This window comes from Nanorana parkeri, unplaced genomic scaffold, assembly GCF_000935625.1.
Source record: "Nanorana parkeri isolate BGI_ZX_2015 unplaced genomic scaffold, ASM93562v1 scaffold79, whole genome shotgun sequence".
NCBI classification, from domain to species: Eukaryota; Metazoa; Chordata; class Amphibia; order Anura; family Dicroglossidae; genus Nanorana; species Nanorana parkeri.
The window spans coordinates 920882-947028 of record NW_017306347.1 but is presented as its reverse complement, the minus strand read 5'-3'; the positions used below and the strand labels follow the sequence as shown (position 1 = coordinate 947028).

The 26147-nt window shown below is 43.6% G+C and overlaps 1 protein-coding gene and 1 long non-coding RNA gene across 5 annotated transcripts in view; both read left to right on the top strand.

Moving 5' to 3' along the window:
- The window catches only part of NEGR1 (neuronal growth regulator 1), a 429891-nt gene extending 425597 nt beyond the window's left edge, over positions 1-4294 (top strand). For all 4 annotated transcript variants that reach the window (XM_018576884.1, XM_018576882.1, XM_018576883.1 and 1 more), the window contains one exon: positions 3505-4294. In XM_018576884.1, coding sequence (XP_018432386.1) covers positions 3505-3629 — 125 coding nt within the window. In that variant the 3' untranslated portion in view covers positions 3630-4294. The remainder of the gene's footprint in view (positions 1-3504) is intronic.
- Positions 4295-6051: 1757 nt separating this feature from the next.
- Positions 6052-25045, top strand: LOC108804940. The gene is made up of 3 exons (XR_001942386.1): positions 6052-6195; positions 16861-16867; positions 25035-25045. It is a non-coding gene; the product is annotated as an uncharacterized LOC108804940 (long non-coding RNA).
- Positions 25046-26147: the final 1102 nt, after the last annotated feature.

Below are 26147 nucleotides of genomic sequence, written 5' to 3'. Positions count from 1 at the left end.
CGCTCACTTCTCAATCATCTCCCTGCAGAGAGCCCCCTGCAGGAATATCCGCCCTCCCCGCTCCGATCCTCCAGCACTGACTGGAGGAACGGATGGGGTGGGTACAGCAGGCTCTGCCTCTAGATAGGCAGAGCCAGCTGTCACTCACGCAGCTGGGTGGATCTCGACAGTAATGTCGGGATCCGTCCCGGCTGCGGTGGTCTCAGTATACCGCAAGCTGTAGCTCGCGATATACTGAGCTTTGGGTCTCGGGAAGACGCTAGTATATGTCCTCCCTTGACCCTTAAGAGAACGATGGGGGAAAACACTTACCCCATAGTTCTCTTTTAACATAGTTCATTGACAAAATTCATTCAGGTACAGTAGACCTACAATTGATCTCCTTCTAAGTTGTATCAACCTGCTTCAAGCTGCTTTTGGCATTACCATTGACTTTTATGGGAAGTCTTAACTTTGTAGGCTTTGCCAGCCATTTGAGGACACATGTGCCGGGATTTAATTGACTGTGTCATCTTCTAGCCAGCACCTCAGTCTAGGCAGTAGATGCTGAACTTGGATGATGACTGAGCAATGATGGTGCTAGCCTTCTTTAGAGAAAGGTAGATGGAGGCATTGCCAGGGGAATACTGTGATCTTTGAGAGAGGTTGTAAATATCTGCAAATGTTACAGTTACATCTGATGATAGAATGATTGGTACACTTTAAGGTGGCCTGGTTATCAAGGACAGCTGATCAGGATGATTGCCTTCCTCATGGAAGTGGCAGGGAGTATTTAGCATAGAGCAAGCTATGCATGTGCCTGTTTGACTTATTTGTGGCACATATCTTAGTACTGTTGAACTGCATATCAGGCATGGCTTCAGACTGTCAGGGTGCAGACTATTGCACTGGCTGGTTCCCAAGAAACAGGTTTAAAAGCAACCAACCCAATTTCGGAATGTGAATTTCCATTAGCAAGCATGGCACTTCCTCACGTGTAAGTGCTTCCTTTTGGGGACAGACTATCAATAGGCTCATTATGGTAATCAGATATTACATGTAGCTGAGGAACCTTTTTTGAATGTTCAATTTTCAGGCATATTCTGAAGGAAAAATGCCTTTTGATCAGAATTTTTCACCTTACGAAGGCTTAAACGACCCTTATTCATGAAGGGGTCACACACTCTTTTCATGTATTAAACACCCAGACTATGTAAATGTGATTTCTCCTGGCAGACAGTATGAGTTTTTGCTCATCAGAGCATCAGTGCCTCAATGTAAAACTGTTTCACTGCTATTGATAGGTCCCCAATATGAAAATGGATGTTCGCGGTTTTCTAATCTACAGTTAGCAGCCCCGCTGCCAGCTTATCCATGTGACAGGTAAAATTGTCTGTGGAGCCGCAAAGTGGGGCTGTCATTTGGACAGGCTGGACATTAATGTGAACCGACGATGGAGGTTATTTAAAAATGGACTGTTCAGTCACAGCTGAAAGCTTCTCTTAACTAAAGAGCATTGCTTAATAAGCTGCAGATATCCATTCTTAGCTGCACCCAGAACTCTTACAGCTCCTAATTTGGCTTTCAAAGTCATTTACCGTTCTCGAATAAGCTGACTTTTGTGTTTTTCATTATTATTGGAATTCTGTAAATACCTTTAGACAAAAATATGCCTTTTATAGTTCTACCTGCTAGAGCCTTCCAATTAAACTGGAAAATGTGGTACTAAATATTGTCTAAGCCTAACTTCTGCTCAACTCAGGATTAGTCCCATCTATCATGGTGCCGAGCACCATCCTTTCCATTTAATAATTCATTGCTGCAGCCTCCACTATTGTCAGAGGTTCTGTAATTGGACTTTTGAATGGCAGGGACAGGGCCTAGCAGTAACTTGGACAGTTAAGGACAAATTGGGTCTAGAGACCAGGGGCTCCACAGGGACAAATAAACTGTTTTAAAGATTAAATTGGATGGTCTGTCACTGTATAAAGATGCAGAAAGTGACAGTGGGAGAGACTGTTTCTTCACTGAACCAGTGTGAGACTGATAGAAGACAGGTGGATGTTGCCCACACAAGAAAGTGCTCCCTCCTCAGGGCACACCCGGCAGCACCCGGAAGCCACTCAGGTCCCCTGCCTTGCACCTATCTAATCTATAATGGAAAAAACAAAACAGTATGACGAATTACTTCAATGTTTCTCATGGTACTTTGAGCATGAAAGTGCCACAGTGCTTACCGCTACAAGGATCAATGAGGAATTGTTTTCAATCTCATTTACTGTGTATCCAGAATCAGTACATAGGCTGGCCACAGGTTCACTTTAAGAGCCTATCTACAAAGACATCACACTCAAAAAGATGCAGATATTCATACCCAGAAATAGAGGAAGGAAAAGAATAGAAATCGACTGGAAAGATATGTGTAGCCTTGTGTAGGTTAGCTTGTTGGGTATTGGCAATATGTTATATTGGATTGTGAAGTGGTTACTGGCAACCTTGGAGTCAGCTCATGTAGACTTTTTCTGTTTCCATGCCTTTGGAACTTTCAAGGTCGCATTTTATGGGTTTTTGGGGTAGATCTGGATTACCATACACTTGATGAATGGTGAGGTTGGGTACTGCAGAGGGTATATTTTAAAGAGATGTAAAGCTGTGCAGAGGCACCCGTACAGTCAAGAATTCATACGACAAATGTATGTATTTTATTTTGATCACATTAGTTGCATAGAACACCAACAACACAATTCATGGCATACAGTAAGGGTAACAGAGGCTTGGTTTCCTCATTGAAGGTTAATGTTATTGGATCACATGGATGGACAGGTGAATGTTGCTGGTGAATGTGTTTTATTAATATGACCAACTTTTCCATGGTAGAAAATGGCGAGTTATCTGCAGATCAAACATCAAGACAAATAGGTCCTTGGATGAGTATTTTCTATAGCACCTTCTTAAAATTGAATTTACACTATATGACCAAATATTTGTGGACACCTGATTATTACCCACATACTGTTGGACATCTGATTCCAAAAGCATAGACATTAATATAGTGTTGCGGCTACAGCCTTCACCCTCCTGGGAAGTTCCTCTACACCAAACTCATCGAACCATGTCTTTCTAGAGATGGCTCTGTAGTCATGCTGCAACAGAAAAACAGAAAAACTCTGTTCAAGTTAGTTGTGTTACAGTGCATGGAGCATTCTGATAGGAGAGGCTAGAGTGTAGGAAGATTAACTCGTCAGTCCACCCGTTTTTTTTTTTCACTGTCCATTCTCAGACTAGAGGAGGGACAATACCTGTGAGTGTTGCTCAACTGCAGAAGAGAAAAATCAGGTCTCCTTCTCTGGCAGACATGGCTATATGGCTATATTTCATGTGTATATTTATCCATTTTCCTGAAGTTCAGCTTTAATGTAATTTTTTTAATTTTTTCCATGAATCCTATGTTGTTTATAATTAAAAGGTGCGACCATATTAAAAAAAATGTTTTATTTATTTTTTCTCTTCTCTGTGTCTTTCCAGCTCCCAGCACAGCCCAATACGGCATCACAGGACGAGCAGAAATCCTCTTTTCTTGTTGGTACCTCGTGTTGACGCTTTCTTCTTTCACGAGCATAATCTACCTGAAAAACGTCATTATACAATAAACGCACAGAACCATACAAAAGGCTTTAAAGATGTCTGTGAAGGTGCTTATATTGACCGGATGCGATCTGGTGCGTTCTGTTTGAAGCGGCGCTGGATGTGAGCAGCCGCGAATACATGTGGGGGATGGCCGGCTTCTTTAGAATTGTTCATTTTTGTAAATACTTTAATTCTTTCTTTTTTTTCTGATTTAGCTGCATTCCCTTGTGACGCAGTACACATCGTTCCCCTTTTTTTAAGAAAAACAAAAATGAAAAAGTCTAACTTGTAACAGCTCTGAAATTACTTTTAGAGGCAATTAGTTGTGACTTCGCGTTTGTAATTTACAACTTTTTGGAAAAAAAAATTGTTTGATGGCGTTAGGTGTGGGCTGCGGTTTACAAACATAGAAAGAAAGAAAAAAGAAACCCCTAAAACTTAAAAACAGGACCAGAGGATCATTGCACAGCAAAATAATACGATTTAACATCCTGAGGCTTGCAGTCTCTTGCCTTTTTTTTGCAAAATAACATCTTGAACTCATGCATATGAAACAGTTTCCAGTTTAATGACAGAATATTGCCTTCAAAAAGATTACAAGCGTTTCATTTAGCTAGATCAACTGCAAGTTTAATACGCGGGTATCCGCGATCAGTATTATAAGAAAAAAAAATTTAAAGAACAAAAAAAAAATATAACTTCACAAAGCATTTTCCGTTTATACTTGTATGTTTCGCATGGGTGTGCCTTCATAAAGTTTTAATTTGTTTGTTTTATTTTTTATTTTTTATTCAGATGGGTTTTACTAGCTTAAGGGGGTTCAGTCTATATATATAAAATTGTTGAAATGTACAGAGAATATTTTTAGGAGTTCATCTCAAGCAGCCACCCAAGTGTGAAAGACTTCTACGTGTGCTAATAAAGACGTCCATTCCTCTGCCAATCTTCAAACGCAGTGTTCTTTAACCCATCCAGAGTACACTAGTTCCATGATTCTGATGTAACACAGCTTTTGTTGGCGGAAAAAAAAGCCTAAAAGTGGTTTCCAGGTTAGGGTGTTACTGTGTCTCTCCTATCTGCATTATCTATAGGCCCGGCTGGGGTTAGATTGGGCTATTTAGGTAACTAAAATGGATGTGGATCATAAATTAATTTTCCACAAAAGCAAGAGGATCCAAAAATTGTAATATGCTAAACTTCCAGGAGCTCAGCTTCTAACTCTGGACTAGCGCTGTTCCAAAGTGCAAAATGTGTTGGTGCTTCTTCCAAGGTTTTTTGGCTATGCCCTTTGGAGAAGAGAAGAACCTCAAAATGCTGCACTTTTTATGATGGTGCCTTAGAGGAGACCTGTTGTGATGCAACTATGAACATGACCATTGCCAGGGTTCCTGGGGCATCATCCTCGACCTTCATTATAGCAAGTGACCTGCCACTTGTAGCATTCTTGCTCCCGGTCATGATGAGGAAGGTAGCCCAGATGCTTACAGGTTTTCAAATGTCAGCAATGGACTCTACCCCATTTCTCTCATGACAGATGACCTTTAAAAAGAAGAGCTGAACATCTGGAAGTTTATTGTAGTTTTTTAGTATATGCTAGATATTCATTTGCCATGAGCCACCAACCTACTGGAAGGACAGGTGGCAATCAAAATTTGCCTGCTGGAGTTCATCTGTCAATAGGCAGCTCAAGACTGGAAGGGAAGAACTATCTAAAGTAGTTTTTGTTGCCCCATAACAGCCAATTTTATTCCTCTTTTATTCTCCAACAATGAAATGGATAATCTGATCTGAGTGCTATGGATGATGTCTTAGATGCATTGTCTTAGCATAGAATGCAATCTATATTAACTTCAGGGGGTTTTGTTTCCATTGTTTGGTAGACCAAGGGTACACCTGGGGGTTCTTGATCTTTTATGGTGCCCTTATGTGATCAGAAACCTCCACAGTATTGTACTTTGGAGCCCCAGCGAATTTCTGCTCAGTATGCCACATTCATTGAAGGTTCCCTGTCTCTGGGGTACTCTGGTTTTTCAGCAAAGCTTTTGCCCTGGTCCGCCATCCTACTGGGAGGACAAATGGCAATCAAAATTAGGCTGCTGAAGTACATCTGCCAATGGGAACTCAAGACTGGGAGGGAAGAACTATCTCCAGTATATTGTGTTGCCCCATAACAGCCAATTTAATTCCTATTTTTATTCTCCAACAATGAAATGGATAATCTGTTCTGAGTGCTATGGATGATCTTAGCATAGAAAGCAGGGTTTTGGATAGCAATCTTCATTAACTTCAGGATTAGTTTCCATTGGTGGGAGGAGCAAGGGTACACCTGGGGGATTCATGATCTTTTATGGTGTCCTTATGCAATCAAAAAACTCCACAGTATTGTACTTTGGAGCCCCACCGTATTTCTGTTCAGTATTCAACATTCACTGAAGGTCCCCTGTCTCTAGGGTACTCTCGTTGTTCAGCAAAGCTTTTGCCCTCGGCCACTGTCCTACTGGAAGGACAAATGGCAATCAAAATTAGCCTGCTGGAGTTCATTTGCCAATGGGCAACTCTAAGACTGGAAGGAAATAACTATCTCCAGTAGTTTTTGCTGTCCAATAACAGCCAGTTTAATTCCTCTTTTTATTCTCCAACAATGGAATGGATAATGAGTGCTATGGATGATGTCTTAGATGCATTGTCTTAGCACAGAAAGCAGAATTGTGGATAGCAATCTTCAATAATTTCAGGATTTTTTTCCATTGGTGGGTGGAGCAAGGGTACACCTGGGGGATTCATGATCTTTTATGGTGCCCTTATGCAATCAAAAAACTCTACAGTATTGTACTTTGGAACCCCACCGTATTTCTGCTCAGTATTCCACATTCATTGAAGGTCCCCTGTCTCTAGGGTACTCTCGTTGTTCAGCAAAGCTTTGTTTACAACTGCGGGGAAAGCTTTTCCTTCTATCAGCAACCTTTGTCCCACCATATTGCTGAATGAAAATGTGCCACATCTTATTCTTCCAAAGCCTACCCAAGACTACAGACCACACCAAGTTTTTAATTTGATGCCTCTGCGGAAATTGACTATTTTCATGAAATTTAGGGATTTTTGCAAATAGGCAGCCTTAAGATACCTCCACTGTGAAATCAATGGAGCACACCATTATTTTTTGTTTTACTATTTCCATATTTTTTAAATCTAAATTTATACACACTACTGCTTTTCAATCACATTTTTGATCCAGGCCAATGAAAAACGTCCTGCTTATCCACAAACATATCATGTCATTGTGATTTGTTAATGCTTTCTTTGCTTTTAAAACCGATCCATGTTGCCGTTTTGATCTGCCTGGTTGTTTCGAACATTTCCTCCTGTTGAAAGCAGATTAAAACTCGTTTGTTTCGTTATAATCATGGGAAGAGCATCTAGGAGAAAAAAAAACTTCAAATAGAACGAAAACAGAAGTATTGCTTTGAAAAAAAGTATTACCAATGGATAAAATACACTAAAAGTAATCCATGTTTATGTCTCGTTCTCCCTGTTTTTGTTGAAGCAATTAAAAAGCTTGTGGGCACATACTCTTGCAGAAATTATGAAACGTTATGTCTGACAAACCGGAGGAAACGCAGATAGGGGGACAGGACTCTAGCACCCTCTAGGGTCTAGCACCTATGCTACGACTCTTCCTAAAAAAAAAATGGCCTTGTACAACAGTGTCTATCACTGAGCTTCTTGGTATCAGACACCCACTCCACGTTTTTTCCGAACCCTGATTATAGCACAATTCTCATGTGTGTTTTGTGATTTCAGAGCTATTTCTCTTCAGAAAAAAAAAAAAAGTATTATTCAAAATTCTTTAAAAAAAAAAAAAAAATGTTGTGCAAACGAGAATGTGACAATCCATTTTATCATCCATCTCCGATACTTCATGGAATCTGTATTGTTTTGCACTTGATTTTGTACTGAATTTGTGAAACTAGCTAAAATAGTCAAGAAAAAAAGTGGATATATTTGGAAATGGGTCTACTCAGCGGAAAATAAAAACTGGTAAAAATCATTCAAGTGTTTACCGACTCTGTTTGTGTCACTCCTCGCAGCGCGATGGGAAGGGAGTGTAATTATCTCTAAGTATTCAAAAAATAAAACAGATCAAACTGTGGAATAGACATTTGGATTTGGGGGGGATTGTGACATTTTGTGACATTGTAAAAAAAGTAGTCGCCACTCCAAGTTCCTTACCGCGATGGACTACAATCCCAATACAAATTCTGAAAAATTCGATATTTCATTATTTCAGGATTTGGATTCGAAATTCAATTCGGTTCAGGTTTCAGATTTGGACGAAATCCGAATTCTCGTTAGTTTCGGATGAGTTTACAAATATTCGTTTAAAACAGAAAACCATATACACATATTAATACTAAAGCTGAGGCTCCCAGACCCGAATGGTATTCGGGATCCGAATTGCCGAATAGCATTCTGGAGCTCCTGAATGCCATTTGGGTCTGGTAGCCTCAGCTTTAGTAATTTATGTATGTGGTTCCCAGACCCAAATGGCATTCGGGCTTTGAATTTCGGAATTGCATTTGGAAGCTCCCGAATGCCATTCGGGTCTGGGAGCCATATACATATATTAATAAAGCTCAGGCTCCCAGACCTGAATGGCATTCAGGATCCGAATTGCATTCGGAAATTCGGATCTCAAATGCCATTCAGGTCTAGGAGCCTCAGCTTTAGTATTGTATATACTGTATATGGCTCCCATGTCGCCGTAACGAAAATTTGTGTACAGACCCATTCGGATGCATTCAACCGAAAAACGCATCTGATTGGCCAGAAAGGTCACATGTCCAATTCAGTTTCCAATTCAATTTCGAACGAGATTCGTAATAGATTCGAAATTCGGAAACCGAAATTTGGATTCCGACACATTTGGATGCATTGGGATTCGGATAATCGGATGTGTCTGAATTTTTGGAAAATTCATCTGAATTTTGATTCGGAACGAAACGAATCGCACATATCTAGATTGTAGTCTATCACAGGAGCGAGCTTGGAGTGGTGACTACTTTACAACACACACAGGGACCATGGGGAACAAAAGTCGCCCCCCTCCAGAAGGAAGGACAGTGTCAGCACCAATTCAGAGATGATTTGAGGATCTACAGCCGTGTGATACATAAATAAGATACATTGTTGGTAATAGTTGAGGTACATTAATGCATTTTTAAGATTTAACTCCTAAGTTTAATGTCACTTGAAAAAACTTAATATATTGTAGCCTACCCACCCTTAGCTGTGGTGGTTGCATTAGTTCCGTTCTTTCATGCTAAGAACATTTTCTGTACACAAACAAACCTGCTGATCCTGCCAGAAAACGTCTATGCTTGTAACCATCTGTTCATTGAACTGAAATCTCAAACAATTTTATCAGCCTCCTTAGCTCTTTTCTGTATCCCCCAAATCACCCCCCATGTCGTATAGATGAGGAGAGGGGGATGTGTTTGACGTCTGAATCAGGAGAGTAGCCTTCGGTGACAACACTTTTCCTCCATTGATACAGTGCAGCCAGGCCCGAATTCCCCACAAGGCCACCGAGGCCCGGCCTCGGGGCAGCAGGGCGCAGAGGGGCGGCAGCGGGGTCCTTGTGGGGAAGTTGCCCTCTCTACATTCCGTCCTGCTTTGTACAAGCAGGACTAAATGTAGAGTGAGGCAGCCGATTTTTCATTTACATGTAAAATCGGCGATGTCGCGGAGATCACATGTAAACAGTGTCTAAAAATATAAAAAGTGATAAAGTAAAAAAACAAATGAAGAAACAGTAAAAAAAATTGACACTAACCCCGCCGCCCTGCCATCTGGTTGCCATTCTCCATTGATGGGAGGGGGGGGGGTGGCGGTGCGCATCGCAGAACCTGGCCTTGGGGCGGCAGGGAGAGTAAATCCGGCCCTGAGTGCAGCAAGTGAGCATTGTCACTGTAGGACAGGAACTATGTTACTGGGAGGTTTACCAGGTCACAAAAGCAAACTAATGCAGCCACCACATCTAAAGATGGGAAACTGCAATATATTACCATATTGTTTTTGGGTTCAGATATCCTTTAAAGAGGTTTTTTAATTAGCAGTCACTTTGATGCAATAATATAATAATAAATGAAAAGGACTTCTGCTGGGGTACCTCCCTGTCGGAAGCATGGTAAGGGGGTAAGGGTTCAAAAACTGCGCTATGTGTGCACTGATTGGTCCCGGAGTTGCTCAAAGTGTATGTAAAGCTGAAACTTTGTTTTTCAGTTTTGTATAGAATGTGGAAGTTTGAAGTCCGGCAGGTTTGCATGGCTTTGTCCCCATTGTGGAGAGTCAACTTCTGCACTTGTCCTGGTGACCATTGCCACTGGTACAGAAAGAGATGGAGATAATGTTTGAGTTCACAAGAGCAGGAGGGGAAGGGGGAATCTTCCAATTGGTTAAACCTACTTTGATTACAACTGTCTAAGAGAGGTTATCCCATTGCTTTGGAAAGAGATCCTCTGACTTCCTGCTGTCTCTGGGAAAGGAAGTGAAGGGAAATCTCCCTGGCGGTACATGCCAGGGATACAGCCAACAACCCGGCTGAAGTTCTAACAATTCCACTTTATGATACAGATGGACTTTAAATATGTCTGTCATTGGTAACAGCTCCAGATTTTATATCAGCTGCGAGCTTAACAAGTCATGAGCCATAAGAAATTATTTGAATTTCAGATTACCAAAGAAAAATCATTAAAAAATGAGCTCTGGTTGGTTCCTTTATTGGTCTGTACTTTGCCGTTTGCCTTTCTGAATAAGCCTGAATTGAAGCCTCTTTGCACAGGTCAACTATTAGAATGTCAGCACCATGGACAGCACACAGTTGACGGTTTTAAAAGGAAACTGTAAACCAGGAGTAGGCAACCTCAGCATTCCAGCTGTGGAGAAACTACAAATCCCATTATGCATCTGCCTCTGGGAGCCATGCCTGTAGCTGTCAGAATCTTGCAATGCCTATGTCACGATCTGGGATCAGTCTCAGAGTCCAGGAGCTGAAACAGCAGGTAAATCCGTGGTATAACAGGCCGAGTTCAGTACACAAGCAGACGGTAGTAGTATAGGAGCAGGCAGAAGCGTAGTCAGAGAACAAGCCGAGGTCAGTAGCCAAAGGTATCAGGTATGAAGACGATGAGAGTAGTAGGTGAATCAGCAGCCAAAGGTCGGAACATGGGTAGCAGTATGAGCAGATTGTATGACAGACGGAGCAGGAAGCAAGATATTGGCAGGAGCACAATAATCTGGCAAACAGGAAGTGCAGAGGCATGACTAAAATAGGAAGTTCAAGGGAGGAGCAAGGAGTTCAGAGTTCAGCAGAAACTAGGTGTAACTGAGGATTACACATGAGAGCAGGCAAGGCGCTATCCAAGGTTTCAGAGTAGCTCAGCAGATAGAGCCACCGCCAGATATAGCAGAGGCCCTGGGTTCAGATCCAGGTCCTGGCAGCCTGATTACATTTGTAGTATTACCACAGCTGAGGTGCCAAGGATGATGATACATATTGAGATAAGTTTTAGACTAATTATTAAGTTTACAATTCTGCCCAACTCTCAACTTTTCTTTTAACTTAAAGTGGACCTGAATTCCAAATTTGGGGTTTTTTTTGGGAAAATGTAGAAATGTAAATATGTGCCTAATTAGCTCCACTTCCTGGTGTGTGATGGAGCCTATACACTCCTGTGCTGTAGCCTCATAGCTGTAGATCTGCAGTGTGAGATCTAAGGCACTGCTGCCTCACCAGATTTGGAATGAGATTTGGTAAACTTACTACTGTGTTGCTTGCTGGAGAGGAATCTGCACTGCATGCATCTCCTGGCTTCCGCTTCATTCATTCTGTGGCTTTGTGAACCTCTCCTGCTGCTTCTTCAATATTCCCCCACCATTCATCAGATCACCAGTCATTCAGGGACAGCTCTGATGTGAGGAAAAGCCCTGCCTCTACCAAGATGGCCACCTCTACTCAAGGACACCATGCAGAACAAAGGAAAGGATCAGCTGTAGAGATAACACAGGCAATACTGGCAAAAAGTAAATTGCCTTTGGCCTGTCTGCTTTTGGACACAGCTTCTAGCATTAGGGTCCTCCTTAACATGCCAGCAGGAGGAAGGAATAGCCATGCCAAAGTCTCTTTAGGCTCCTGTCTGTGGTGACACACTTTCTTTTGTCTAATGAAAAGGAGAAGTACACTGTCTTTTTATTTCCTGGCTGGCCAATGTGAACTTCCGAGGGGACCAGGAGCACAGTAAACTTCCTGCACCAAAGAAAACTAAACATCAACCAAATCAATGCCGGAAGTAGTAGAGAAACTGAAGCTTGACCATCCAAGAGAATGATTTGTAAAGGAGATAGATCGTTTTTAAAGAGAATCAGTCACATCTTTAAAGACATTTTAAAAGTGTGGAGAAAGTGTAGCTCTCCTGTTGGGTTTTCTCTTCATGTTCCCCCCTGTGGACAAAGGTGCTGAAAAATATGAGAGCTATTCTAGTCTAGTATTGTTATAACTGTCTGTGTTGACAGTCTTTCTTTTCTCTAACTAAAAAAGGAAAGTACACTGTCTTCTTTTTTTCTGGTTGGCCAATGTGAGCTTTCAATCAGGGACAAGTAGACGTCCTGTCGACAAAGATGCATCACCCAAAAACAATGCTAGAAGCAGCAGAGAACCTGAAGCTTGACCGTCAAGATAATGATTTGTGATGGAGATTTCAAAAGAGAACCAGTTACATCTTTACAAACATCTCTAAACTTTTTTAGCTTTGGATAGGGTAGAGAAAGGGTCGAGCTTCTGTTGGGTTTTCTCTTCACATCCAGTCCTGCTGACAATGGTTTTGCCATTGAAGATTTACCCTCACTTCCTGTCTGGTGAAACCATTGCCAGCAAAACAGGAAGTGAAGTCAAATCTCCTTATTGGAGCCACAGATAACAGTAAAACCCAGCACTGCTCCTATCTCTTCCCCGTTCTATCCAAAACCAAAAGGCAGCAGTAAAACCCGGCAGTGGTTCTATCTCTTCCCCATTATATCCAAAACTAAAAGGCAGCAGTAAAACGCAACAGCGGTTCTATCTCTTCCCCATTATATCCAAAACTAAAAGGCAGCAGTAAAACCCAATATTAGTTCTAACCCTTCCATTTTTTGAAAACCAAAAAGGTTTGGCTTGACATACACTTTAAAGTAATTTCAAAAATTCTTGCAGTACTCGTAATTTTTAATCTTTCAATAAAAGAATCCCTGGTGATCCTGCCATGAAGGTCCTTGTTCATGCACTTCCTGTTATCGGTTATGTAGTGACAACTGTCTCTTAACCATGCCCCTGCATTGTCATCCTGTTACATGCTCCCCCAGGTGGAGAATATGGGCAGCTGTGCTGTCACCTCTTGAGACTACTCTTCTTTGGATGCCTCTGCTACGAATATCACCATCGGGGAGCTTGACACAAATGGGGGGGTGAATGCATTTTAAGAGATCACATGACACCCCATCAGGAGTTCCTCATAAGCAGATATATAGAAGTCAGAATAGATATGGGGTTTCTTGATAGGCTTGAGACTCTGCAACCTGCCGCCATGTACTTACCTATAATCACTGAACGCCTTGTTAAATTCTAATATCCTTACAAACGTCTCTGGCAGGGGGTCTTTAACCTCCGTATCATATACAGGACATGCCGGAGGCGCTTGATCCGAGGGGGGGGGGGGCCTTTAAAAAGTAAAGCAATCAGGCTGCCCCATAGGACTCTTTCCGCTCCAAACCCAAAATCTATTTCTCACCCGGAGCGCGATATATGAAGCTGACATCCTAACACCCAGGAGAACGGCTCCTGTTTTATCTCCTTCAGTCTTTGTAAAGTCTAAGCTGCTTGTTAATCATCTTCTCATTCATCCGTACTACCAAGAACCTGCCAAGACTTATATGACACCAGGCTCCTGAAAGATATAATCAGGTTTAAAGCGCTGGATTATTTATTAAATTTGACAAGAGAACAAGCAGTAAAAAGGGGAAAAAAAATCTCAAATAATGATGTGAGGTTCTTTATACTGGCTCTAAAAAAAAAAGGCATTTTTAGAGCATGAGTCATATCCTGTTGCATTATTAATAAAGAAGATGACTTATACTGACAATATATATTATACTTACAGCAGAGTAAAACAAGGCGATACATATATTTTAGTCGAGCTCAAAAGGTACACTCTCATCAAACGGGAAGATTCTGCATTGAAATTCAGGGGACGCGGCCTAGGCCTAAGTGGCGCCAATTTCCATTCGGGCTTTTACCTTCTGCACCTGCCTGCTTATGTATTTATAGCCCTGTGGTTGCCGGTAGACATGTGCGATTCGTTTCGTTCCGAATCGAAATTCGGACGAATTTTCGTAAATTCGGACATTCGGATGTATCCGAATTCCGAATTACAGACATAACGAATGCAAACGAATCCGAATTTCCATTTCCGAAATTTGGTAGCGTTCGCACGAACGTTCGTTTCGTTTTCTTTTCTTATTCGTTTCGTTTGTTGGAGCAAAGTGACAATAGAGAAGGAGAAAAATATTTTTTCCCCCTCAAATGTCACTTTTGCTGCAAACGAACGAAACGAATAAGAAACGAATAAGAAACGAATAAGAACAGAAAACGAAAAGAACGTTCGTACTAACGCTACCGAATTTCGTCCGAATCCGAATTCCCGAATCCGAATTCACTTTCACACCCGAATCCTGAAAAACGAAATAACACAAATCTGAATTTAAAACGAAACGAAATGAAACGAATTTTTTGGCAGTGCACATGTCTAGTTGCCGGTACCCTGGCCTTCTGTAGGGGCCTGAATCTCAAAATGTGAACATGAGGGTCAGCGGGTTCCCTTGTTCCAGCATTGCCCTCTCTTAGAGCCTGCTGCATCCTTAATGAGAGGGAGATGGCACAGCTGAACGTCATGTGCCAAGAGGCTGCAGTCCTGACCTGATGCGCATGTAGGGTGAATGCTAAGATGATAGTTACATGGGATTTCCGTGTTCCCTGGTTTCAGCATTGCCCTCTCTTAGAGCCTGCTGCATCCTTAATGAGAGGAAGATGACACAGCAGAAGGTCATGTGCCAAGAGTCTGCAGTCCTGACCTGATGCGCATGTAGGGTGAATGCTAAGATGATAGTTACATGGGATTTTAACAAACTCTTTGAGTTTGAATATATTGCACTCCTAATAAATGTCCTGTCCTAAGAGGGTCAGCGTGTTCCCTGGTTCCAGCAATTCCCTCTCTTAGAGCCTACTGAATCCTTAATGAAAGGGAGATGACACAGCAGAGGGTCATGTGCCAAGAGGCTGCAGTCCTGACCCAAAGCACAGGTAAGGAAAATGCTAAGATGATGGTTGCATGGGATTCTGAAAAATCTCTTTGAGTTTGAATAGATTGCACTTCTAATAAACTTCCTGTCCTAAGAGGGTCAGAGTGTTCCCTGGTACCAGCAATTCCCTCTCTTAGAGCCTGCTGCATCCTTAATGAGAGGGAGATGACACAGCAAAGGGTCATGTGCCAGGAGGCTACAGTCCTGACCCGAAGCACAGGTAAGGAAAATGCTAAGATGATGGTTGCATGGGATTTTTTAAAAACTCTTTGAGTTTGAATATATTGCACTTCTAATAACTTTCCTGTCCTAAGATGTCTCCAAAGATATTTTGAAGTAGAACAATTGACTCCCATTGCCCTGCCACTCCAAAAATATGTGATGCTGCCTTTTATTATAAGTTCATCTGTTTGAGTTTTCTCTTGGTCCCCCCGCAGAGTCCCAATAATACCTGTTGATCCCGCTATTAAAGCCACCTAATGCAGCTTCCTGACCTGTGGCAACAATGCTGCACTGCTCCTGAGTTCAGAGCAGAGTTGTCGCTCATGTAGGCTGTACCTGCTTGCACTACAGTGGGATGAGAAGATGTTGCAGGGAACTGGACATCAGCATTGTAACTGCTGACTCACAAACCTGACCAATGTAAAGGTGGCCACACACTGACCACCATACAGGGGGCACACATTGACCACCATATAGGGAGTGCACAATGATCACCATAAAGGGGGCGCACACTGACCACATACAGGGGCCACACACTGACCACCATACAGGGGGAATACACTGACCAATATAAAGGAGCCGCATACCGACCACCATACAGGGAGCACACACTGACCACCATATAAGGGGTACACGCTGACCACCATACAGGGGACACACACTGACCATCATACAGGGGGCACACACTGACCAATATAAAGGGGCACACACTGACCACCATACAGGGGGCATACACTGACCACCATACAGTGGGCATACACTGACCACCATACAGTGGGCATACACTAACCACCATAAAGGGGGCACACACTGACCACCATACAGGGGGCACACACTGACCACCATACAGGGGGCACACACTGACTACCAGGCAGGGGGCACACACTGACCACCATACAGGGGGAATACGCTGACCAATATAAAGGGGCACACACTGACCACCATACAGTAGGCATACACTGACCACCATACAGTAGGCATACACTAACCACCCTACAGTGGGCATACACTAACCACCATGCAGAGGGCACACACTGATCACCATACAGTGGGCACACACTGACCGCCATACAGGGGGCACACACTGATCACCATACAGGGGGCATACGCTGACCACCATACAGTGGGCACACACTGATCACTATAAAGGGGGACACACCGACCACCAAGAAGGGGTGCACTGACCATAATGTACATTGGTTTCTAAGACGCTGGTGCCCTCCACAGCATCCTAGGTTGTCATGGTGCACCCACCTGTACCCTAGCAACCATAATGCTGTGCGGCCCAACCGCTAGTATCCAAACAACCAGTGATGCTGTACGGGTCAGATTTCTGGCTGGGGTTGGTGAACATCCAAGCTATCCGAACCCAGGCCAGTTCGCATGTCACTGGTACAAGAAGATTTCCCGGGAGTAGAAGAAAACATTCATCATGGCAGGTTGCTTTTGTAGCTCTGGAATGTCTGACTGTGGTAAGATTATTGGGCCCAGAGTTATCAGAATAAATCTATAAATCAGTGTTCTCTAAACTGTTTACGTGACGCCACAACCCCTTCAAACCCTCAGCGCCAGAAATGAGACGTTTGCAAACTGCTAAACTAAAAATGTATTTAATCTCTTATTATTATTTGGTGCTCCTCGGAGTCACACAGTGGAGTGGCCACACTGACGAACAATCTTTTGTTTCAGCTTTTAATTACTTGGTCCACTAAACACTCGTTCTCCCCTCTTTTGAAGAGCTCACACGCCACGAGTATATAATTTGCTTTAGTGAGATATCCAGTAACTGCATCGTGTAACGCTGTACAGGGAGATAAATTGTGTGTGACAAACATAATGGGAGATGTATGGACTGCTTTCTGCTCAGACAATTGTTCTTCACAATGCATAGTAGAGTTGTGCGGACTGTTAAATTAAAACACCAGCCAAACCCAGTCCTTTTGCTGCGGATAGAGCGGGGAACTGTTAAAACCTCTATCGGCTTTTATTGCTGCCTGTGTCCCCTATTGGGGAGATTTATCCTGCTTTCCTGTTCAAATGACGGGATAGGAAATTGAAGCTGAAGTTTAATCTGCTTATATTTTGCTCTCCTTTTTGTCTCCCCCCCCCCCCCTTTGATTGATATCAGCGCTGGGTCAATCAGGAAGCCAGGCTGCGAGTCATCACCCACCGCCCAGCTTCCTGATTGGCCAGGAAGCTGACTCCATGTTCCTCCGCGGCACTGCCGGCCAGAGGAAATCTCCCTCTGACCGGACATTTCGGTATCGGGGGTAAGTATCAGTCCATTTGGGGCGAGTATGAGTACTCACCCAATACTTATATTGGGTGAGTACCAATACTAGTATCTTTATCGGTGCATCCCTACTGATAATCATAAGCGACCACACAGCATGGAGATGGCTTCCCGGCCAATCAGGAAGCCAGGCGGCAGGTAAAGACAAAATAGCCGTCTCAATGCTGGCCGGGGAGCTGGCTTCCCGGCCAATCAGCATGAAGCCGACCCCACAAGCAGGGAGCCGGGTTCCCGGCCAATCAGGAAGCCCAGTGGCAGGTAATGACCCACCTCCCAGTCAGGAAGCCGCCTCAATACTGAATGGCTGGGAAGCTGGCTACCTGGCCAATCGGCATCGAGCCGGCCAAACAGCATGGAGACGACTTCCTGGGCAATCAAGAAGCCAGGCGTCAGGTAATGACATGCCCGCTGGCTTTCTGATTGCCCAGGAAGCCGGCTCCATGTTAGCGGAAGTACAAGTATCGGACATATATATCGGTACTCGATACCGAGAAACCGGTATCGGTGCATCGCTAATTTTCACGCTCCATCTAGTGGCCACAATAGGTATTTTCCCCACTCAATCTGTTCTGTATGAATTCACCTACTGAAGAGCATTCGACCAGAAGAGAAAATGTACCAAGAACATTCGTTTTTGCCCCATTCTCAGAACAGCTGGCTGACTTGCACAGAATGAATGTACTGTACCTGCAGTTTAGCTGGACGAATAAGCTATGCAAATTTTTTATTAATGGACCCAATTGGCTATACATACACTTGAAGTGTGCGCCCCTCATCGCCAGCATTTTATCTCTGAATTAAGCAAGATATAAAAGAAGGTAATTGTTGGATTTGTTCTTTGAATCATTCCATTGAGTTACAGCGGATTTCTAACCTGTACCTTCTCCGAGTGACACACCCCACTAAATCCCCGCCATTCCTTCCTCATTTGCAGTTATTGTTTATGACAGGCTCAGCCATTCCAGGTAAGATCTTAATAAGGATTTATAAAGAGGAAAAATCAAACTGTCCGCTAGTCATTCTTTAACCTTAATTTTTCTACATGACTGGCCCTCTCTGTAACCTTTTCAGCTGCTGGCTGTCACAGGGAAATATGGAACCTTTTAAACCGAAGAAGACAAGTTACATCACATTCCAAAGAGGAATACAGAAAGATGTCTAAGAACATTATAAAAAATCTCCAACGCACATTCTGAATGTTGCAGATTAAAAGGGGAAGAGAGTAGATACAGTAGCTGCTTTGGTACAAGCATGGTTGCTGACTGTACCTGTATTTGAACATTTGTTACTGGAAATTAAAACACAGTTTAATGGTAACCAGCTACATTGTATAATTCACTGTAGCCATCTCTTTACAGACCAGAATGCTGTCACTAAAGGCTCCCTGCAGGGATCCCCCCCCCCCCCTGGATAGGCAGAGCCAGCTGTCACTCACGCAGCTGGGTGGATCCAGACAGCATTGGTGGGATCCGTTCCGGCTGCGGCATCTCAGTATACCGGGAGCTGTAGCTCGCGGTATACTGAGCTTTGGGTCATGGGAGAACGCTAGTTTGTGTTCTCCCGTGACCCTTAGGAGAACTATGGGGAAAACCCTGACCCCAAAGTTCTCCTTTAAACAGAACACCAGTAAAAAAATCTTAAGGCTGAGGACATCTAGTGTGGACAAGAGGTACTGCATGGGGGCAGCTCTGCTTTGAATGCGAGTATTGCAGTTTCAGCTTCCTTTTAATTTTAAATTTAAAGGCCAACTACGGAAACAAATAACTCACCAGTATCATAGAAGATATAAATTCGGTTGGCAGAAGACAAACCTCCCATTCTTCTGGCTTTATTCTAGTGCTGTCACATCTATTCTTCTACATGTGGGTGGAAGCACAGCTCCTGCTGTACGTCCATGCCTGTTTGGATGTATGTGCTGCATATTTTATAGACAACAATGCTATGGTCATATTCCCACTACCTCTTCTCCTGGCCATTAGCAAACCTGGGCCTGGGCTCAGGGCCGGATTTCCCATAAGGCCACCAAGCCCCGGCCTCGGGGCAGCAGGGAGTAGAGGGGCATCAGGGGGGGGGGGGATTCCTATCTCTCGACGCCCTGGACATGCAGTTCCAGGCACCAGGCGGGTAGTTGTGTTCTACACTTAGCCCTGCTTTGGGCAAGCAGGGCTAAATGTACAGGTGGAATCCGCCGCTCGCTTTTTACAAGTGATCACGGCGATGCCGCCAAGATCACTTGTATGCAGCCTGCATACAGGGGGGAGCATTGAGGAACCTGGCATTGGGACCGCAGAGAGAGTAAATCCGGCCCTACATGGGCTGTGTGTTTTTTGAATGAGCAGGAGGAGGGTGCAGAAACGTGACCATAGCACTGAGGTCTATGAGATCTATAAGCAGCAGCTGTGCTTCCACCCTCATAGATATGACAGCTCTAGAATAAAGCCATAAGGTTGGGAGCTTCATTTCCTAGCAACGGAATGTATATCTGCTGTGATACTGATGATTTTTTCATGCCTGGAGTTGGGCTTTAAAAAAAAAAAGCATCTGGAACTGCAACACTCACATTTACAGCAGGGCTGTCCCCTGCAGCATCTTATTTCCGCCACTAGATGTCCTCTTCCAGGTTAAACGACTGACAGCATCATCCACATTCTCCAGGCTGTCATGGACCCACCCAGGATTCTAACTAGGCCAAGAAGCAGAAGCTCACTGTTAAGGTTGCCCATACACTCTACCACCCTTGCAAGGCTTTTGTTTTGCGAGGGTTGTAAAAAACATACGATCTGCCCATCTTGGACAGGTAGATCGTACTTGCGATCATCGCAAGCCTGACCCCCCTGAGGCTTCTGATGACTGCAATGCTGTCGTACGACTCTCGGCTGGTTTTCCAACATGCTCGAAATACAAAAGTCGTGCGACCGTACATTAGAAACGGTCGCACGCCTTCCATACACTGCACGATTCTCGTACAATCGTGGGATTTCCCGCTATTCTCGTACGAGAATCGTGCACTGTATTGGCACCTTTACTCTGCCCTTACCCCTTATAAGCATGCTCCTAGTCAACAAATGAACTGATTGCCTCCTTGTGCTGTTTCTTCCTATCCCACTCTGAGCATTGCTGTACAGGGACTGCAAGAGGCTGATACCAGATCAAATACTTGCATTCAATAAAATTACATTTAGAGATGTGTTGTTTAATTTGTATCTTTTTATATATACTGTATGCCTAGAGATCAGCTCTAGCCATAGTCTCATTGTTAGCTGGATAGCCCTAGCAGCTCACTGGCTTCACTTGATACCAGGAATTGCTTTTAGCCTCACTGCAGTCCCAGCAAAATGGAATGAATCATTTTGAGATTGGTAATAGGTTTACCACTCGATAATTTGGCAAAAGTGACGGGTAAGCATTGTGCTAATGTACGAGCATGAATCGGTCCCAGCAAGGTGTGATACATTAATCATCTATTTTCCCTTGCCCCGGGCCAGTGTGCGTCAGTACTTAAGAGAAGGTAATTTTCTCACTTCCATGCGAGGAGCACTCTGCCCGGCTGGAAAGGTACCGGGATTCTGCCGAGGCTAAGTTACTTACAAATCCTAATGATAAGCTGAAAAGCTTTTTTATTAATTCCACGGTATTAACTTTGATCATCGTTTATCAGATAAATAACATAAGAAATTAGCTCTTTAATTTTGCATGCGGGGAGAAAAGGATTTGCAACTTAATTGAATTCCGACTTGTGAATTTTAAATCAGGTGAGTAAACCTCAGTGGGGTATCGAAAACAGGAATGAAAAAAAAAAAACCTGTTGCCTTTCAGCTCAAAAGCTCAGCTGGACGACAGCAATCATCTTTACTGTCATTTATTTTCTGGTCTGATGTAGCATCACAGCGATCCTGAGAATTCACCGGGCTCCATTTACTGGAATAAGCTATTCTGTTAACCTTAAGGGCGGATTAACACTATAGAGTTGCGCTAAAGGCACAGCATCCGTATGTATAGTGTATGCATGCTATCACACACTGGGTATGCTGGTGCATTGCGTTGCCTTTCATTCTGACTGGCACATCAACGCGCTTCCCTGGCGAGAATACATTGTGCCGCAATGCACAGTATCACAATAGGGTGCATTACGTAGACATGCGGTGCATGGATTATTTTTGTTCACAGCAATGCACACTATTGTGGTACCCTGCACTGCAATGCAGCATGACGCATACCTGCTGGGAAAATGAATGGCGATGCAACACACCAGCATACCTGAAGTGCAGTGCAATGTGCTGTACGATACCATGCCTTTAGTGCAACGCTATAATGGGAAGCTAAAGCAATGACATGCTGCACCTCCCCCCCCCCCGAAGCAGGTATCTGCACGGGCGTGCACTTCATATGGACGTGCACGCCCATGCAGATACCTGCTCCTGGGACAGACAGGTACAGTGTGTAATTGCGTTCAGCCACCTCCATATCCCTATGGAATGACGCGGCTACATTAATGCTATATGTTAACCCAAACCTGCACATTCGTGTAGGCTGGGGTGCATGCAGACTGTCTGGCAACTGGGTGCACGCACTTGGACGCAGGCAGCCAGGCAACTAGTATTCTTAGAAGGCCAGTGATAGCAAATACTGTATTTCAATCACTGCAGAAAAAAAAATATCTCTGCTACTTTTTTTCTTTATCTCTGCTACTTAGCACCTTTCCAAGTCTGAAAAATATACCAACCATTTACTATTTTATTAATTAACATGGGCATGCACATCCATACAACATGCATGCTCATGCAGAAAGCCGAAGAGCTCATTTACAAGCAATTACAAGCTGCACCTGCCCCTCCCACGAGCAGGTATCTGCATGGGTGTGCAATTCATTTGGACATGCACGTCCATGCAGATGCCTGCTCCTGGCAGAGACAGGTGCAGTGTGTAAATGCTTTCAGCCACCTCTACATCGTTATGGGAGGTCGCAGCTACACCCAGCATGCCAACCCAAACCTGCATATGCGTGCAGGTCCGGGTGCAGGCATTTGGATGCAGACTGTCTGGCAACCAAGTGCATACACTTAGCAGAAGGCCAATAATAGCAACTCCTGTAATTCAAGAATTTCCAGGTTTCAGTCATTACAGAAAAATAGCAGCTCTGCTACTTAGCAGCTGTCCAAGTCTTACAAATATCCCCATACCAACCATTTACTATTTTCTTAATTTCCCCAAAGCCTTATTTCTTGCCTGACTCTGCCATCCGTGGAACCTCTTCCAATAGGGGGAACTGGTGATCCAACAGTCCAGGCCTGCTGCTCATTTTTGTTGTTGTCCCTTGCAACTGCTGGAGTCTTGGAGGACCCTGCCATTGGACAGCCAATGGGAAGCGTCCACAACGCAGCTACACGGACACCCAGAAAAGATCCGTCCCACTCTGCAGTCCAGATTATAGAAAGCTCAGAACCCATGACATTGTGAGACCATGTGATTTAGGTGAGTATTTGGGCCATTTAGACTAGGGTTTTTTTTTCAAGTTGCTTCAATGTTTTAGCTAAAGTGGGTTATTGTTTGTAGGGGATAGAGGAGGCCTGCTGGGATTCACACTGTGCATTCTGTTGGTGCGCATTATGGCACACATGACAACATGTGTTACTGGCACGTCTTCCAGTGTGTTGCGCTGTCGCTAAGGCAGCCCATTTATTATAAATGGACTTCAAATGCAATCCAACAGAAAAAAACAAATGTAATTCTGAATGGCACACAAATGCACCTTGCCAACGGATGTACATTGCAGGACACCACAACACAACAGTGTGCTGTGTTACAAAAAATAGTACATGCGACTTTGTTGGTGCATTTGGGTGCATTGGGCAGTCCATTTAAATGAATAGGCTGCCTTAATGCAATGCATGTTAATGTGCTGCATAATGCATGTTAACGCAGCGCAACAATGTGAACGGGTTCTTAATGTTCACTGCCAAAATACGGGAAAACAGATATAGGGTGGAGGGGGGTTATGTGACCATTTAGGGTGAGTAAAAGTATAAGACCCTAAAACAAACCTGAGTATTGTCCATGCAGGTTGACACTGATAAGGAAATATAACCTCTGCTCGTGATGAATGGTTTTGAAAGTTTATTTCGAAGAGAAAAGTTACAAAGTAAAAGCAAAAGGTTAAAAAGATTACTGGAGAGATTAGGGAAGGAGATTAGCACAGCCCGCGGAGGTCTGACATTTGATTGCCATAACCTAGCTTCTTCACAGGGACATATCCTTTTCAAGGGCTTCTGCACATGACCGCCTGTGTACAATGTAAATTCCAGCATATCTCTGCTGCCAGGGAACCATGAGTGCAGCACACAGCCCCCTGTAGAAGTCAATGCTGGTATATGCTGGACTTGCATTAACATACAATAATGGGTAGAGGGGCACAAGTCCAAAGTCTGTATGCATCAGGCTTCTGCGCCCGTATAGATGTGCGTCTCACTCTTTACGCAAGTGCAGTATATACTTGCGCACAGCCATTGGCTTCTATGGGCGGCTGTGCACGGCACCTGTGACTCCATTAAACATTCCACACTCCATTTACAATGTATGGCCACAGGGGGCTGTGTGAAAGGGCACTAAGACAGGACCTCCCTAAACAATTCTTTATGTCACCTCCTTAGGAATTTGTACAAATGACAAGCATAAGATTTTCAAATTAGAAATGCAGGAAACATTCACTGCTTCTTGATGTTTAAAAGTTTTAGTTTCCTGTAGAATCAGCTGGTCCCCTGAGCACTGGCCCTGATATCCTGTTTTAGGGTGGCTCCTTTACCTTACAGGGTCCTACGGAGCAGGGGCGTCCCGAAATAGGCTGGGTGAGACCCGGAGCGGAGACTGGGTGACCCCCCTGCCGTGATGTCATCATGCATGGGCGGCCATCTTATTGACGCCTCCTGGTGGCCATCTTGGTGATGGACGCCGGCAGAGAAAGGTGAGGACGTTCACCCAGCGGGATGAGGTATGCCGCCGGGTGCCCTCCTCTCTCCTGACACTGTCGGGCTCTCGGCTCGTGACCGAGTGCCCGACTTTTCAAAGGGGTCAGTCATTTTGGTGTCACCCCTCCAATGGTGACACCCTTGTGATGCCACTGCTATGGAGCCACCCTTGTGTGTGCTAGTAAGCTGGGAGTGTCTCAACACAGGAACAGCAAGGCAATCCACTCCCCTGCTCCCTGATTCTCCTTCCTCCGAGCTAGCAAATAGACAGCTGCTGGAGAATGCTCTGTCCTTTGTGATCTTGTACTGGCCAGGAAGCTCAGGGAAGCCGAGCTGTGAGAGTTGAAGCCATCTTGAAAACATGCATACTGTACAAAATGTACAGAAATACTTTGCTGGTCATATATATTTGCTTGATCTGTATTCATCATTGAACAAAATGTGAGATCCATAGCCTGAAATGCCTCAATGTACAAGGAGACTGACTGCAAAATAAGACCTTCTAAGGACATTGTAACAACACATTTCAAGGACATTGCTTTAAAGTGACATTAAACCCTCAGATTTTTTAACATAAAACAATACTGTAATGTGCGCCTTACTGTAATCCATGGTTGTTTCCCTTCTCTTTACTGCTCTTTCTTTTAAATCTCTGTCTGTTGTCATGCTGGGCAGAACTTCTGTTTTGCAGCAGACTGCCTTGTCTCTGGAATGGATACATGGTGTCTGTGTGTAGGTTCACAACCTGAGCCAGCACTACAGGAAGAGGCACTCAGCTGCAAAGGGAAGTTCTCCCCCAGCATGATAAGACATGAGAATTTAAAGGGAGAGCAGCAAATAGAAGGGAAACTACCATGAATTACAGTAAGTAAGTACATTACAGTATTGGTTTATGTTAAAAAATCTGAGGGTTTAATGTCACTTTAACAACAACTTGAAAAGACATTGTAGCAAGCGGACCTGTTAGAATACTAACATTAGCATATAAGCATTTAATATTGTCATATAGCATATATCCATTAGTATATTATAATTATGTTTTTGTTATCAAAGTTAATGCCCCCCCTCAGCAGCACCCTTCCTTCCTGGTGAAGGGAAATAAAGTGTATATGTGCTGCTGCAGCGGAGGGCATTACATAAATGGATAAAACCCATGTTTGCTTTAATCTTGCAAAACCTGTCCTCTTTTCAAATCGAAAAAGTTCAAGTGAGGAGCTGACAAATGTGTAATAGCAAAAAAAAAAACCGCTGAAAATGCGCTAACTTTTCCAAGGTCACAAAAACATTTTAAAATGCCATCAAATCACCAGGCAGAATTATTACACAGTTAACGCTCTTAACCTCTCAGCCAGCCTGAAATACTAATGGGCATCATGTTTTTTGTCGCTGGTGCGGATTTTCCCACAATGCCCATTATCTATCATATAACAAGGTCATAAAGTTAGGGCCGAGTTTTATCCAGCTGCTTTTTCAACAGAGTTATAATGAAAGGGAATTTAATTGCGTGAAATGGCAGGTTCAGTAAGGTTAGATTGTCTAAATTTAACAAAAATTGTCGAAGCGCAAAAGAGAAAAAAAAAAAACATGAGCTAACTGAGAGTCTTGTCGACTTTATTTTGTTTCCAATTCTATTTTTTTTTTCTTTATAGAGGGTGGAAGATGAGAAATGGTGTTTT